At 43.2% G+C, this 17,952-nt stretch overlaps 4 protein-coding genes across 4 annotated transcripts in view; 3 read left to right on the top strand and 1 right to left on the bottom strand.

Moving 5' to 3' along the window:
• LOC117212824 (serine-rich adhesin for platelets) overlaps positions 1–7,748 on the bottom strand; it is a 47,376-nt gene extending 39,628 nt beyond the window's left edge. The window contains exon 1 of the mRNA XM_033457884.1: positions 7,504–7,748. Within this exon, the coding sequence (XP_033313775.1) occupies positions 7,504–7,578 (75 nt within the window). The 5' untranslated portion in view covers positions 7,579–7,748. The remainder of the gene's footprint in view (positions 1–7,503) is intronic.
• A 4,542-nt stretch (positions 7,749–12,290) lies between these two features.
• LOC117212831 lies at positions 12,291–14,540 on the top strand. Its single transcript, XM_033457890.1, has one exon. It carries the CDS (start codon positions 12,291–12,293, stop codon positions 14,538–14,540), a length of 2,250 nt encoding a protein of 749 aa, XP_033313781.1.
• A 208-nt stretch (positions 14,541–14,748) lies between these two features.
• Positions 14,749–16,780, top strand: LOC117212832. The gene is made up of 2 exons (XM_033457891.1): positions 14,749–16,653; positions 16,685–16,780. The coding sequence occupies exons 1-2, from the start codon at positions 14,749–14,751 to the stop codon at positions 16,778–16,780; spliced, it is 2,001 nt and encodes a 666-aa protein (XP_033313782.1).
• Positions 16,781–16,907: 127 nt separating this feature from the next.
• LOC117212833 lies at positions 16,908–17,543 on the top strand. Its single transcript, XM_033457892.1, has 2 exons — positions 16,908–16,999; positions 17,171–17,543. The coding sequence occupies exons 1-2, from the start codon at positions 16,908–16,910 to the stop codon at positions 17,541–17,543; spliced, it is 465 nt and encodes a 154-aa protein (XP_033313783.1).
• Positions 17,544–17,952: the final 409 nt, after the last annotated feature.

A 17,952-nucleotide genomic window follows, 5' to 3' on the forward strand; every position in this document is an offset into this window, starting at 1 on the left:
AGGAAACGGAAAAAATAAGACAAAGAGGATCTCGACCGAAATTCGGGCTTGGAAATCTTTGAAGCCGCAAGGGTTGATTAATTTCCGATAATGGTCGATTGTTAATAGTTAATTGTTAATAATCCTGCATGTCGAAGTAGAGAGCTGTAATGCGAGTAGCGGATTTATGGCCCCAGTTGCACAGAATGATTTAACCGTTTAATACAAGGTAATGAAACAAGTTACAATATCATTTCGTAAAATCCACTTGGAACTTATAGTAACAGAAACGGAAATACGAAAACGTGACCTGATATACGTGTATGACGAATTTAACTTGTATTTTCATGGTTCGGTGATCTTATTCTAAGAAGAGAAGGTTTCGTTCTATCACCAATATATACAGGGTGGTTGATAACTGGTGATACAAGCGGAAGGGGGTGATTCTACGCGAAAAAAGAAGTCGAAAATATACAATAAAAATTTTTCGTTTGAGGCTTTGTTTTCGAGAAAATCGACTTAGAAGTTTTGCTCGGTACGCGTGCACTTTATCACGTCTCGTTATAACGGATCTCACTGTAGATTTTTAAAAAAATTACAAAAAAAAAATTTTAAAAAAGAATTTTTATTCTATATTTTCGACTTCCTCTTTCGCGTAGAATCACCCTCTTTCCGCTTGTACCACCAGTTACCAACCACCCTGTATATATCGGAGATGACGGGACATCGAGGCGTTTCTTTTGGAATTTTTGGGAAGATCCCCAATACTTTAGTCTAGACTATTTATTGTAGCTGTACTTAAATGATAAAACTTAGAAATAGTTGTTATGATTCAATCCTATTATGTTTGCCCGAGATTTGTGACGGTGGGCTTGGGCTCGAGGTGACGCAACTGGTCGCCGAACGTAGCCACGGTCACGGGATGAACGTTTTTATCTAACAGAGAAGTGCCAATATTGTGGGACACACGTTGTATTAACAATCAAACCCCGGACAGGAGCAATGTCAGCTCTACGCGGGTCTGCCTAGCAACGGCAGCCCTGCTTATGCTGGGCCATCCTATCATAATGTGATCATACCAACAAGATCATATACCAAGTCCTATAGATACGAAACTCTTAGTCTAGTTAAGTCCAATCCTTTCTGACCACTACATTCTAATCATGTTCGTGATTCGCACAGGTGTTTCGTTGCGTTATGAAACTATCGCTGTTATCCTTTGCAGACATTATTATGATATTATTTAAGAAAAAATTCGTTAGAAATGGTCTTGGATTGTTTGTAAAGGTTTACCGTGTACAATATTGTTTAATTTATTATATAACTTCAATAAAATTATTTATACGATTATTATATTTTTTTAATTGTCCATCTCTACTTAATTGTAGAACATTTTTTTACAAATAAGGGTTTTATGTTTGCCTTTAAAAACTTTTACTTTAATTGAAGAGACAAAATATATACATACATATATGTAATGGATTATAACATAATTAATTAAGTCTAGCGTCATTAAATAACTGACCATTATGTTCCAAGATCATCATACAGATATACTGTATATATATGCTATATGCATGTACATGTATTACATATTTTTATCTTTATATTATTATTGCTCTATATAATATAATCTACATCACAGAATGCATTTATTATGGTATAATGTGATGTAATTATGTATTGTAATGTACTTACTAATAACTCTACGGTGAGTGTAACATTAAATAAATAAACAAATAGATATTTATTCAATTGTATTTGTGAAATGAAATAATGTTATTGTTGCAGTAGTAATCCGACGAAAAAGGAAATTAGTATACGTATAAGAAATATGCAAATAGTAGAAACAATATCTCGGCCGAAAGTTTCGTGATAATTTATAAAGCACTACGGAATTTAGATATAAATATTGTTACAACTCCTAATAGTAAAATGTATACTGGTTGTGGTTAATAATTTTGAGGTTTCATATTCCTAAAACACAGGAAAATAGCTTGAAATAAAAGTTACCAACATAAGTAGTAATTATTGAATAATTATAAAGCGTTTCATATATATTTCATAGCATTGCATATTAAATTCGTCAAACATAATTTTTAATATATATCGTTTTTTAAGAAAAACAATCTTTCCACTCGAAATCAAATAAATACATCTAAAATATAAATATGAAAATTATAAACCGTAAGTGAATAGATAGGCAGCTTTCCGCAACCGAACTTGTATCACGAAATTACAAAGTTTCAACGATCATTATGATTCAATAACACTACTGTTACATATGAGAATTTGTTTCAGACGAAAGTTCTCATATTTCTGTGAGGACAAATATTTTAACCATTTAATTTCGTATAATATATTTGTAATTATATAGAAACCTTCAATTAACTCGTCATATATGCACTATGTTATGATACATATGAAATGTTTATTTGAATGCTTTGAATTCTTTACCTGTTACGTCGCGTAACACTCTACCTAGCCCAGGCCACACACCGCGGGCAATATGGCAACCAGATGTCTTCGGATACTCGCAGCGTATCCTCCACAGTTTCAAGGACCTTCCATAAATCTCATAGATTTCCTAGGAAAGGTCCTTCAAACAAAACAAACATCTGGTTCGGAAGAATTTCCAAAGACTATTGTCTACCACGGCTTAACTAAGGAAAGTTGGTTTTTCGCACGTACGCTGCAACTGTCCTCCCACTAACCACTTTCTCTCGAGGGCGGTTAAGACCCTTCGTTTAACCAATTAGAAACGAAGCCTATTCCCTCACTTTCCTAAATAACATCGGCACCAACAAATCCGATGGTCCCGTGCGCTAGACACACCCATCCTTAGCTTTCCTCCGACACATCATCGTCTCCCAGTACAGTACTGATTTTACATCCTTCGAACGATCAACATCCTTCGAGCGGGTAGACACACCCGCAGATCAGTCACTCAATCATCTCGTACACACGCACCAGTGTAACTATCCTCGTTATAAGTTGTGGAATAAACGGTGAAATATAACTTACTACTGTGTCATATTCATTTAACCACCTCTGTTATCTTAATCGAAACAGGGGAACGACTGCTTCGCGGCGTCGATTCACCGAATCGTAGCGAGAATTTACGCCTCTCGCTGACGCGTTTTCCTCGCGACCGCGTCTCTCCGCGAACGGTCGTAACATTTGGTCCTTCGAGCCGGATCATCAGTGGCAGTGGATAGTTTTGTCACCCATCCGGTCGAAACATTCGATCTTTCGAGCCGGATTCAGTGACAAGTGAAAAGTGTGGACACGTAACCGGTCGAATCATTCGATCCTCAAAGCCGCATCACGCATCAAGTGAAAAGCGCATACCAGTGACACCCACTATCATACAGTGCCACGTGAGTCCAACATAACCAGCAGCGGAAGCGTTACCCCCCCCAGCGAGGTCAGTAACGTCAAGGATCGTCACCCTTGAAGAGGTATAATTCGGTAGTCAAAACGCAACCACGCAACCTCCTGCCGCAACTGGACAATCTTCAACAGAAGTAAGTTATAACCACTCCACTCTCAATTATCTAACAAATAATGGCCACCGGAAACGAGCTTACCGCCTTGCGTCGACGCCGGGGTTATTGTATCGGCCACTTTACACGCTTATCGAAAAAACTAGACGAAATTGAACAATCCGGCTGTTCGCGAGAGAACGAGCTAATTCAAATCAAAAATCGTCTGGAAACATATGAGACGGAGCTCCGCGCCATTCAAAATAAGATTGTAAGCATAGATGAGGAAGAGATCGAGCGCGGCCTCGAGATAGCCGACGAGTACGAGAAATTAGAACTCCGAGTAATTACTCAACTGAGCAACCTACGACTAACTACGACGTCACAATCGACAAACGACGAATCAGCTGCCGGTCGCGAGTCTGCTTCGCTTAAACTGCCGGAGATTCGAATACCCACATTTGATGGTACGCTCGAGAATTGGCAGTCATTTTACGATTCCTTCTCGTCAACGATAGATCAAAACGAACAACTAACACCAGTCCAAAAATTCTATCACCTACGATCAGCCTTGACTGGGAGGGCCGCGCGAACTATACAATCGCTAGCCATCACCGAGTCAAACTATGCAATCGCCGTTGACGTACTTAAGGAAAAATTCGACTGCCACCGTCAAACCTGCATGCGCCACCTAAACTTGCTTTTCGACTATCCGAAAATAGTTAAAGAGACACCAGAAGCCATAGACGACTTTCTCGAGACGGTCAAGATGAATCTCCAAGCGTTAAAGAACCTCGGTGACCCAATCATATCAAACACCGTTCTTATCAAACTACTTACATGGAAGCTACCCTCAGCCATCATTCGCAAATGGCAATGCACCTTACCAGACAAGAAAATGCCGTCATACACGCACTTAATAGACTTCTTGCAAACAAGGACAAACGGCGATCAAACGAACGCTCCAACACCAATGAGAAAAGGGGATACCTACCAACACACTCGTCACCGACAAAACGCACGGCATGAACGAACACACATTACAGATTGGATGTGAACGTGTCCGACCTGCAAAGGATCTCACGAACTCGGATATTGCAAGGCTTTTAAGGCCAAATCGGCTACAAAACGCCTCGAAGTTGTAAAACGGGCATCGCTCTGTATAAATTGCTTAGGCAGAGGTCATTCACTCACCCAATGCACATCCGGTTCATGTCACATGTGCGGGCAACGCCATCACACATATTTACACCGAGCGCTCACTCAGGTCAGTCCACGGGTTTCAAGCGATCGGGCCTCAAGCGATCGGGCCTCAAGCGATCGGTATTCAAGCGATCGGTATTCCAGCGGTCGGTCAACTAGCGGTCGGTCGTCCGGAGATCGATCGTCGGGCGGTCGTTCGCCGCACAACCGATCCTCTAATGGACGATCTCCACCTGGATTATCGCAACAGCACTTTACACATCGATCGAGACGCACAACCGAATTTTCGCGGAGATCTACCCAGTCGACTCCAAAGGACCGAGAATCTCATCCTCCACATGAATCTCGAGCATCGTGGAACAAAGGCACCGACCGAAGCTCATCGCCCAAACACCAATCGAAGACGAGGAAGAATTAAACAAAAAAACCTGCGCATTCCTAGCCGCTCTACGCCGATTCAGCTCTCGGCGAGGATACTGCGCGAAAATCATCACGGACAACGGCCTCAACTCCGTCAAGGCCAACAGGGGGCTGCTGAAAATTCGGACCCTACGGCAGTCCGACGAACCCAAGAGAAGGGGCACAAGTTTTCTCGACGACCAGCAGATACAATGGATTTTCAACCCTTCAAATTCGCCATCCCGTATCACCCAATCCGAGTGATCTCCCTATCCTCATTCCCGGTCACTTCCCAATAGGTGACGCACTAACGAGTTTACGGGAGCGAGATTTCAGGCCAGCTTTACCATGCCGGCATCCAGTTGGCAGCGTATCCACCCGATCAAGCACCACTTCAGGAGCTGAGGGAATCATAAGGAACGCTACCGTGCACACGGCAAGTCACGGTCACGACATTCAACGGTCATTCTCCACCGAGGGTCATTACTAAGAGAATGCGATTCGAGCGGGTCATCGGGGGGAGTCCAGCCTCCCAATCAACCTCAAACCGCCGCACCGCGCTTGATGAATCTTCACCAAGCATCACCGACGTTCCCTTCGACGATACTTCCTGGGCCGAGGTGTTTAACGACACTTCCAGAAGCAAGATTCACGACACTTCTTGGGTCGTGAATTTCACCTAGAAATCGCTCGGCATCGACGAGGAAGACGGCGATCCAGACTACAAGGGGGACAACGTGCCATCCAGGCAACGGGCCTTCGGCCGCATCGCCCAGTTCACCCTGGGGACGACAGCATCATCCGGACGGCTGTGGTTCACACGACAAGGAGCATCTTGGATCGAGGTGCCACGCAGCTCGTCCTACCATCGAGCCAAGCCGATCCAGCAGGATACGGGCCATCAACTATCAACATGGAGTTGGGCGGCAGCTCCAATTAACTTTACCTTGCAGAACTTTTGATCGGTACCCTCTCAACGGGGGGAGGATGTTACGTCGCGTAACACTCTACCTAGCCCAGGCCACACACCGCGGGCAATATGGCAACCAGATGTCTTCGGATACTCGCAGCGTATCCTCCACAGTTTCAAGGACCTTCCATAAATCTCATAGATTTCCTAGGAAAGGTCCTTCAAACAAAACAAACATCTGGTTCGGAAGAATTTCCAAAGACTATTGTCTACCACGGCTTAACTAAGGAAAGTTGGTTTTTCGCACGTACGCTGCAACTGTCCTCCCACTAACCACTTTCTCTCGAGGGCGGTTAAGACCCTTCGTTTAACCAATTAGAAACGAAGCCTATTCCCTCACTTTCCTAAATAACATCGGCACCAACAAATCCGATGGTCCCGTGCGCTAGACACACCCATCCTTAGCTTTCCTCCGACACATCATCGTCTCCCAGTACAGTACTGATTTTACATCCTTCGAACGATCAACATCCTTCGAGCGGGTAGACACACCCGCAGATCAGTCACTCAATCATCTCGTACACACGCACCAGTGTAACTATCCTCGTTATAAGTTGTGGAATGAACGGTGAAATATAACTTACTACTGTGTCATATTCATTTAACCACCTCTGTTATCTTAATCGAAACAGGGGAACGACTGCTTCGCGGCGTCGATTCACCGAATCGTAGCGAGAATTTACGCCTCTCGCTGACGCGTTTTCCTCGCGACCGCGTCTCTCCGCGAACGGTCGTAACATTACCTAAAATTTCAAGAATTAAGAATTTCTATTGCTTGGACTAGATTTACATACAATTAAATGTTGATCCATGCTTTTTAATTTCGCGTGTCATATATTTGATATGGTGTTACAAATTATTGAATATTCTCCTTAATGTAAGAGTCAAAAAACACATTTATGTGTAAATTATGCATTATAAAAAAGATTATAATTATATTAGCGTCATTTCATTGCAAGAAGTCAAAAAGTATCTTATAAAGAATTTCTTACTCTGTGAAGATATACAGAAATAAAGCTACTTGCTTTAAATTATTAGTACAATTTTTAAAAAGAATTTTTTTCTTTTTAATAAACACTAAAAATACACACTTTAAAAATAAAGAAGGGGTAAAGCTGCGACGATTTTACAAGATGTGGTATAATAAAATCTAATCCTACAGTATTTTCAGTCTATATCATCGTTGCTAATAATCACATATGTGCAGCTGATGCAATATTAAAAGCTATTTGTTTCAAACAATATATTTTTTAAATAGTATTTTTAAAATGGTGTTTAACATTGTATCAGCTGCACGTATGTGGCTATTAGCAATGATGATAAATGCTGAAAATACTATAGGATTAGATTCGTTTCAAATAGTATATTTTTTAAGTAGTATTTTTAAAATAGTTAATAATAAGCATGCTCGAACATACGCAAGGTATACACAAATCCACATACTCGAGAATACATATGTATACTTACGATCCTGGATTCGATGTCGAGACTTTGGTCTCGCCTTCTCTTCCCAAGGACGGGCGTGCAGAGGAACATATCCATAGAGCTTCCATCCCTTCTTAGACTATCCAAACTTCTGACAGCGACTATACCAGCAGCCTCGTATAATTCCCGCAATGGTTTTGGCCTGGTGTTTGATGTGAACAGCGCCGTCGATGGTTTGTTAACGATGTGAAAATGCTCCGTTCTTGTCGCGAACGTGCAAATATCCGATTCCGCTATAACATTATGTAAATTCGTTTAAAATATTTGATTCGATGATGCAAGATTTTATTATATAATATCAGATAACTAAGGATACACTATAATAGTACATTTAATAAAAATTTTCTTATTGGATGTACGTAATTATTCTGCGAAATAACGGGTTTTTTTAATGGTTTATTGTGCATTATTCGCTTTATTTTTATACATTGTTTATTATCTAAGATTATGAAGTTATACAACATTGTTTATTATCGTGTTTGTTAAAATTTGATTACTTCGCGTCTAGTAAACAATCAAGGCAAAGAAATTAAAAAATTGTTATCTCGTCTGAATATATTTTGTAATGAATTCAAAAGAATGGAAATAAGGTTTGTTCAAGTAAAAGATTTATTCTTTTAATAATAAGAATTAATTAAAATTAACATATAGAAAAGATCAGATATTGGGCAGATAGTAAAGATAGGTATCAATGAAATTTAATAAAAGTTTTATTTATTTAAGTTTCATTTATTATGCATATATTTTCATAGTATATAGATTATTTAGTAAATAACTGAGATTAATATTTTCCACTATCTGTTCACTTATCTTTGTCCCGATTATATGTACGATAGAATAAAATAAGTTACAATAGAATAGAATAGAATAAAATAGTATAGAATAGAATAGAGTAGAATAGAACAGAATGGAATAGGATAGAATAGAATAGAATAGAATAGAATAGAATAGAATAGAATAGAATAGAATAGAATAGAATAGAATAGAGTAGAATAGAGTAGAATAGAGTAGAATAGAGTAGGATAGAGTAGGATAGAGTAGGATAGAGTAGGATAGAGTAGGATAGAGTAGGATAGAGTAGGATAGAGTAGGATAGAGTAGGATAGAGTAGGATAGAGTAGGATAGAGGATAGAGTAGGATAGAGTAGGATAGAGTAGGATAGAGTAGGATAGAGTAGGATAGAGTAGGATAGAGTAGGATAGAGTAGGATAGAGTAGGATAGAGTAGGATAGAGTAGGATAGAGTAGGATAGAGTAGGATAGAGTAGGATAGAGTAGGATAGAGTAGGATAGAGTAGGATAGAGTAGGATAGAGTAGGATAGAGTAGGATAGAGTAGGATAGAGTAGGATAGAGTAGGATAGAGTAGGATAGAGTAGGATAGAGTAGGATAGAGTAGGATAGAGTAGGATAGAGTAGGATAGAGTAGGATAGAGTAGGATAGAGTAGGATAGAGTAGGATAGAGTAGGATAGAGTAGGATAGAGTAGGATAGAGTAGGATAGAATAGGATAGAATAGGATAGAATAGGATAGAATAGGATAGAATAGGATAGAATAGGATAGAATAGGATAGAATAGGATAGAATAGAATAGAATAGAATAGAGTAGAATAGAACAGAATAGAGTAGAATAGAACAGAGTAGAACGGAATAGAAAAGAATAGGATAGATTGAAAAGTTTTAAGTTAACAATTTATCTGATCTCACGTGCAATTGTTTTCAATAATTAATGAATTTAATGGTTTAATCAGATGATTAAATTATACTTAAAAAAAAAGACTCAAGAGCTATTTTGAATTACTGAACCAACAAAATGGTGTACCCTCATAACATAATAAAATACTATCTATTAATATTTTAATTATCTATTATAATCGAGTATTTTTTATCAAGATAATAATAACTTTATACAACAACTATAACAAGATAATAATAATTAGGACAAGTCAGGTTAATGTTATTAAAATAGGTCAATTTATACAATATAACAGTAAAATTTTGAAAAGGATCATTTGGGCAACTATTTCTCACATTTTCGTTGAGATGTATATATAGTGCGTCCGGTTTACTTGAAGCGTTCAAATATCTTACGAATATGAATTATACGAAAAAATGTTTCAGACAAAAGTTGTATCAAAGTGGGGAGAATATACGATACGTCTTGAGATTTTGGGATTAATGTATACTATACATTAAAGAGAATGTACTTTTATTTGTTTGCGATAATCTTGAAACATCCTATAAAGATCATATTAACATTTTTTAATGGAAACCTGTATTTTTTGCATATTCTTTTAACTAGCATTAATCATATGTTTGTCACATCATCAACTATCAAGATATAAACTTTCGAGTTCGATATGCTGCCGGCATCACGGCATCAGTGTTACCCGATATAGGTGCGCCACGGGATCACATAATGAGATACTGCTTATAATGCCACAGTCCCGAACAAAATAATAATACGTGTGTCCTGTCTTTAATTTCTCAGAGACAACATAAATTTTTGCAGTAAAGGTAAACGTAAATGCCACCACCCAAGAAGAAGGAATCTGTTATTAAGTACTATGTTAAGTACTATGTTAAGTACTATGTCTCACAACCATGTAAGTGCCGATATGTGAGCCGCAGACAGAGAGACCGCGATATCAAGAATTGTTAAACCAGAAGTTGAAAACCTAATTGCTTCCAAAATTTTTACACTAAATCTACTAACACTTCGTGTATACCTATTCCTACCGTGTGCTGTCAAGATAACTGGTGATTAAAGAAGTAATAGTTTTTATGATTTAACTTAGATAATGGTTAATTTATAACTAAATGTATATAAAATGATGAACTATCATAAAATTTCGTCCAAATTTATTTTTGTTTAATATTAATTATAGACTTAAATAGAATTACACTTTTATTTACATAGAGATATATCTTATTCAAATTCGCTGCATTTTTTACAAATTATCTTATTATCAAATGAACATTTGCCGTATAAATATTTCCCGCATTTTAGACAAATTTTCATAATTTTGTAACCTTTGCAATTTTTTACTTGACAAGTATTTTGTAGTAATGAATCTGATTTTCCCGCGATTCTTTATATAAAAGTAATGTATGCACTAGGTTTATAACTAGCAATTTTGTGAATTCTCTGTAAATTGGCCCCATACTGTAGATACCATTGCAAATTTATTGGTTCGTAAACGTTGGCTTTTTTCGCTCTTGTTATCAAATCGTATAAACCTCATAATTTCTGCAAAGTCATCCCTGCTCATCGTTTTTGAAAAAAATGCAGGTCTCCCAATTTTATTCCACAAATATGAGATATCTAAATTTGTTGCCTGATATGCACCGCGGGCATATAGCAGAGCAATAAATGCATCTAGTTTTGTTGCATCTAGCTGTTAGTCCCCAATGCTCTAAATGCTTCTTTTTCCGTACATTTCATTACATGATCCCTTATACGGTTATCAATGATAAGATAAAATGCCATCTTTACTTGTCCTTTCATTATATGCCGTTTAGCATTGTTACGTCGCGTAACACGCCACATGGCCGAGGCCACGCACCGGGCAATGTGGCAACCAGATGTCTTCGGGTACTCGCAGCGTATCCTCCATAGTTTTAAACACCGTCCATCAATCTCATAGATTTCCTAGAAAAGGTCCTTGAAACAAAACAAATATCTGGTTCCGAAGAATTTCTAAACACTAATGTCTACCACGGCTGGACAAGGGAAAGCTGGTTTTTCTCACGCACGCTGCAACTTTCCTCCCACTAACCACTTTCTCTCGAGGGCGGTTAAGACCCTTCGTTTAACCAATTAAAAACGAAGCCTATTCCCTCACTCTCCTAAATAACATCGGCACCAACAAATCCGATGGTCCCGTGCGCTAGACACACCCATCCTTAGTTTTCCTCCGACACATCATCGTCTCCCAAGACTTACTGATTTCACATCCTTCGAACGGTCAACATCCTTCGAGCGGGTATACACACCCGCAGATCAGTCACTCACTCATCTCGTACATACGCACCAGTGTAACTATCCTCGCTATAAGTTGTGGAATAAACGGTGAAATATAACTTACTACTGTGTCATATTCAATCAACCACCTCTGTTATCTTAACCGAAACAGGGGAACGACTACTTCGCGGCGTCGATTCACCGAATCGTAGCGAGAATTTACGCCTCTCGCTGACGCGTTTTCCTCGCGACCGCGTCTCTCCGCGAACGGTCGTAACATTTGGTCCTTCGAGCCGGATTATCAGTAGCAGTGGATAGTTTCGTCACCCATCCGGTCGAAACATTTGGTCCTTCGAGCCGGATTCAGTGACAAGTGAAAAGTGTGGACACGTAACCGGTCGAATCATTCGATCCTCAAAGCCGCATCACGCGTCAAGTGAAAAGCGCATACCAGTGACACCCACTATCATACAGTGCCACGTGAATCCAACATAACCAGCAGCGGAAGCGTTGCCCCCCAGCGAGGTCAGTAACGTCAAGGATCGTCACCCTTGAAGAGGTATAATTCGTTGGTTAAAACGCAACCACGCAACCTCCTGCCGCAACTGGACAATCTTCAACTGAAGTAAGTTATAACCATTCCACTCTCACTTATCTAACAAACAATGGCAACCGGAAACGCAGAGAAAATTACCTCCTTGCATCGGAGACGAGGCTTTCAAATCGGTCGATTTACCTCTGTATCGAAACGACTCGATGAATACGAAAAATCTACACAACTGATTAAGGCCCAATTAACGGCCTATATGACAATGCTCGACGACGCGTGGAAACAATATCGATTGTTACAAGAGGAATTAGAAGATTTAGGCGAAATGGACGACGCGCGCGTTTCCGAAGTAACCGACACATATGACGATCTTCTAGTCCGAATACACACCCTCATGGATGATACACCAGCATCGTCGTCGAAATCACAAGGCTCCGAGTCGTCTAATGTCGCCGAGCCGACATCGCTTAAACTGCCGGAGATTCGAATACCCACATTTGATGGTACGCTCGAGAATTGGCAGTCATTTTACGATTCCTTCTCGTCAACGATAGATCGAAACAAACAACTAACACCAGTCCAAAAATTCTATCACCTCCGATCAGCCTTGACTGGGAGGGCCGCGCGAAGTATACAATCGCTAGCCATCACCGAGTCAAACTATGCCATCGCCGTTGACGTACTCAAGGAAAAATTCGACTGCCACCGTCAAATCTGCATGCGCCACCTCGACTTGCTTGTTGACTATCCAAAAATAGTTAAAGAAACACCCGAAGCCATAGATGACTTCCTCGAGACGTTCAAGATAAATATCCAAGCGTTAGAGAACCTCGGTGACCCAATCACATCCGACACCGTTCTTCTCAAATTACTTACATCAAAGCTACCCCCAGCCATCATTCGCAAATGGCAATGCACCTTGCCAGACAAGAAATTACCGTCATACAAGCACTTAATAGACTTCTTGCAAACACGGACAAACGGCGACAGAACAAGTTCAGCAGTTACCGCGACGAAAAGGGCCTCCGAACCACCCAACCGTCAGCGACCGAGCGCGCCGCGGAGTCATGCATTCACCACGACACTCGAGTCGTCGGTATGTCCGGAATGTCGAAGACAACACGAACTACGAAATTGCGACGTCTTCAAAGCGAAATCGCCCAAGGAGCGTCTCGACACTGCCAAACGGGCGTCGCTCTGTACGAATTGTTTAGGCAAGGGACACGCGCTCAATCAGTGCTCCGCCGGGTCATGTCGCATCTGTAGACAGCGACACCACACTTATGTACATCAAGAGCATGGTCACAGTAGATTACGGACACGTGTGAGCCGAACACCGAGCGGTCGATCGTCGAGCGACCGGACATCCAACGGTCGATCTCCGCCTAGTTCACCGACCCCGCGGTCGTCACACCGATCGAGACGGGCATCCGCGTCTCCACGAACGTCTCCCCGAACGTCTCCCCGAACGTCTCCGCGAGTCTCCCCAAAACGTGGATCTCGGTCATCGCGAACGACGGCATCAGGATCAAATACCTCCCCCAGTCTTAAACAACTAGGGGAGCCCTGGCGTCCTCAAACGGCTTTGCTAGGGACCGAACCACCGAAAACAGACTCATTGACCTCGCCTCCTTCCGGATCACTCCACCACGATTTGTTAGTCACTGCGCAGGTCAACATACTGGACAATAGAACTCAACCGTTCCGCTGCCGAGCTCTGCTAGATACCGGCGCTAGCATGAACTTCATCACCGAGAGACTCGCCAATTCGTTAAGACTCAACCAACGGAAATGTTCGGTCCCAATCGGAACACTCAACACATTATCGACGACCTCGAAACGTTACATTACGGCCACAATCACCTCCGTTGACGGCACATACGAACGCACCTGGACTTTTCTCATCATACCGACCATCTCGACTTCGATCCCAGATCAACCCGTGGATCGGTCAACGATACAGATACCCAGAAATCTACGACTAGCCGATCCAAGATTCCACAGACCTGCTCCGATCGACGTGCTATTGAGCGCCGGGCCAACACTAGCGTCACTGTGTGTCGGCCAACTTGACATCAGTCAAGCAAACGGGACCGACTTGCGTCTGCAAAAAACGCGGTTCGGATGGGTCATCGGGGGGAGCCCAGCCTCGCAACTACCCGCACACGCATTTCACGCGTCCACGACGGCCTTGCAGGCGGATCTCGCCCGGTTCTGGGAAATCGACGAAGGACCGACCACTGCGCACATTTCGGAAGCGAAACGACAGTGCGAGGAACATTTCCGGAATCACGTTCAACGCACCCACGAAGGGCGATACATGGTCGCTCTCCCATTCAACGAGACGACTCCTTCGCTTGGATCCTCCAGAGCCATGGCGATGAAACGACTAACATCTCTCTGCCGTCGGTTCCAACGAGATAAGCGTTTCGAAGCCGACTATCATGCCGTAATGCAGGAATACTTGGCATTAGGGCACATGACGAAGGTTACCTCGGGCTACTGACGGATATTTGCTGCCACATCATGGCGTGATCAAGGAGTCCAGCCAAACCACGAAACTCCGAGTCGTGTTCGACGGATCGGCCCCAACCACCACCGGAGTTTCATTAAACGACGTACTTCATACGGGACCGAAACTACAGGATGATTTATTTCTCATCCTCTTAAGATTTCGATCTCACCAATACGTCATTACAGGCGATGTCGAAAAAATGTATCGCCAATTTCTTGTGCGCCCGGAGGATCGGAAATTTCAACAAATCCTGTGGCGCAATGCTGATGGAGAAGTTGACACTTATCAACTCAACACCGTGACATTCGGGCTCTCAGCTGCCCCTTATCTAGCCATCCGCTGCCTCAAGCAACTGGCGGACGACGAGGGACATCGATATCCACGAGCGGCGACAGTCTTACAGCGAGACTTCTACGTCGACGATGTTCTCACAGGAGTAGATACAAAGGTCGAGGCACAATCATTGAGAACGGAGCTCACAGAACTGCTCAAGCTAGCCGGCTTGAACATTCGGAAATGGGCATCGAACGACCGGGAACTGCTACGAGGACTTCCCGAGACGGACATAAACCATAAGCTGCTACTAGGCGAATCGCAAACCTTCAAGACACTGGGTGTTGTTTGGAATTCCTTCGACGATTCGATCCTATACTCTGTCAAAATCAATAATGCCGACTCTCGAATTACGAAGAGAACAATCAGCTCCGAAATCGCCAAAATCTACGACCCTCTCGGATTGCTGGCACCAGTAATTGTTCGAGCTAAGATGTTGCTCCAGCGACTCTGGACACTAAAAATTGATTGGGACGAATCCTTACCGGCTGACGTGCACACGGATTGGAGCAAATATTACGCACAGCTGCCATTATTGAATAACGTGGAGTTTCCACGTAAAACGATAATCAATCCCGCAGCGGAAATTGAGTTACACGGGTTCTGTGACGCCAGCGAAAGGGCATATGGAGCATGCGTTTACCTTCGCACTATCGCCCTGGATGGTCATGTCTGTACACGTCTCCTCACTGCGAAGTCGAAGGTAGCTCCGCTCAAGTCACTAACCATTCCAAGGCTGGAACTGAGCGGAGCACTCCTTCTCGCGTCACTAGCCAACACGGTCCTCCAAGCCTTGACAATCAACATTGCTCGGACCGTTTATTGGACTGACTCCACAATCGTTCTACATTGGATCAACACATCACCCCACACGCTGAAAACCTTCGTCGCTAACCGTGTGACAGAAATCCAACGGAAGACTCACGCCTCAGATTGGCGCCACACCCCCACTACCGACAACCCGGCAGATCTCATATCTCGAGGCCAACTACCCGAAGACTTCCTGAAACCAACCATTTGGCAACACGGACCAGAGTGGCTTCAACAACCTGAAGAATACTGGCCAGCGTGGAACCCAGTACCGTTGAACGAAACACCGGAGCAGAAAAAGGCAACCTGTCTGTCCGCGACTCCGGCGGACCACAGCATACTGGGGAGATTCTCCTCTTGGCCCAAGCTTATAAGAATTGCCGCTCGGTGCCTTCGATGGAGACAAGCCCGGGATCGAGGCAAACCTCTGACCATGCACGAGTTGACCAATGCACATAACCGATTAATCAAACTATTGCAAGCTTGTTATTTTTCAGACGAAATCCGTGCTCTCCGGACAGACAGAAATTCGGCAGTGAAGGGGAAACTCCAAAGACTCAATCCATTTCTGGACAAGGACGGGATGCTGCGCGTCGAAGGCCGACTCAGTCATTCACCAATGCCTTTCCACCAGAAGCATCCAATAATTCTACCCAAATCCTCAGTCACCGCGCTCATAATCGAGCATGAACACCTCCTAAATCTCCACTCCGGAACTCAAGCTACCTTGTACGCCCTAAGGAGATCTTATTGGCCTATCGACGGCCGCAGTCAAGTTTGGAGCACGCTGAAGAAGTGCGTCCGTTGCTGCAGAGCCAATCCCCCTCCAGTGGATTACATAATGGGCGACCTTCCAGCTGCACGGATCACAGAGTCTCGGCCATTTACCAACGTCGGAATCGACTACTGCGGACCGTTTTACATCAAGGAACGAAGGGATCGCAACCGACGCAAAATCAAGGTATACGTAGCAATCTTTGTGTGTCTTGCAGTCAAGGCAGTCCACATCGAGTTGGTCAGCGATCTCACCAGCGAGGCCTTCATTTCCGCTCTGCGAAGATTCATCGCTCGCCGCGGATTCTGTGTGACAATCTACTCCGACAACGGTACCAACTTCGTTGGTGCCAACAACGAATTACGAGAACTCCGAAATCTCCTGCAATCCGACGATCACAAGGCACAGGTCCAGTCCTTTTTAGCCGACCGACGGATCGAATGGCACTTCATCCCTCCCAACTCTCCTCACTTCGGCGGGTTGTGGGAGGCTGCAGTGAAGTCTTTCAAACGACATCTCAGACGTGTCGTCGGTAACGAGCTCTTGACCTTCGAAAACCTTAACACCCTCATCATCGAAATCGAGTCTATCCTCAACTCCGGTCCGCTGACGCCGATATCTTCAGACCCAAACGATCTCCTCGTTCTCACTCCCATTTCCTCATCGGAGATTCACTAACAAGTTTCCGAGAACGAGATTTCAGGGACACGCCATCCAACCGTCTCTCCTGCTGGCAACACATTCAGAAACTCAAACAACATTTCTGGCGCCGGTGGCATCGAGAGTATCTCAACGAGCTACACATCCGGAACAAATGGAGCAAGGGCAGTCACGACATACGAGAAGGCACCATCGTCCTTCTCAGAGAAGACAACGTCCGCCCGATGCAATGGCCATTGGGCAGAATCATCAAGGCCCAACCCGGCGCGGACGGCATCATACGCACCCCTATCGTTCGAACAGCGACGAGTACCCTCGAACGGAGCATCAAGCGGATGGTACCACTACCGAGCAGAACGACTCCAGACGACTCCGAACCAATCAACAGCCCGAAGTCTGATAAGAGATCCACCTGACAACAGCCTACCATATCACTTGATCGGTGCCCTCTCAACGGGGGGAGGATGTTACGTCGCGTAACACGCCACATGGCCGAGGCCATGCACCGGGCAATGTGGCAACCAGATGTCTTCGGGTACTCGCAGCGTATCCTCCATAGTTTTAAACACCGTCCATCAATCTCATAGATTTCCTAGAAAAGGTCCTTGAAACAAAACAAATATCTGGTTCCGAAGAATTTCTAAACACTAATGTCTACCACGGCTGGACAAGGGAAAGCTGGTTTTTCTCACGCACGCTGCAACTTTCCTCCCACTAACCACTTTCTCTCGAGGGCGGTTAAGACCCTTCGTTTAACCAATTAAAAACGAAGCCTATTCCCTCACTCTCCTAAATAACATCGGCACCAACAAATCCGATGGTCCC

This window comes from Bombus bifarius, unplaced genomic scaffold (genome assembly GCF_011952205.1).
Source record: "Bombus bifarius isolate JDL3187 unplaced genomic scaffold, Bbif_JDL3187 scf7180000008381, whole genome shotgun sequence".
Classification (NCBI taxonomy): domain Eukaryota; kingdom Metazoa; phylum Arthropoda; class Insecta; order Hymenoptera; family Apidae; genus Bombus; species Bombus bifarius.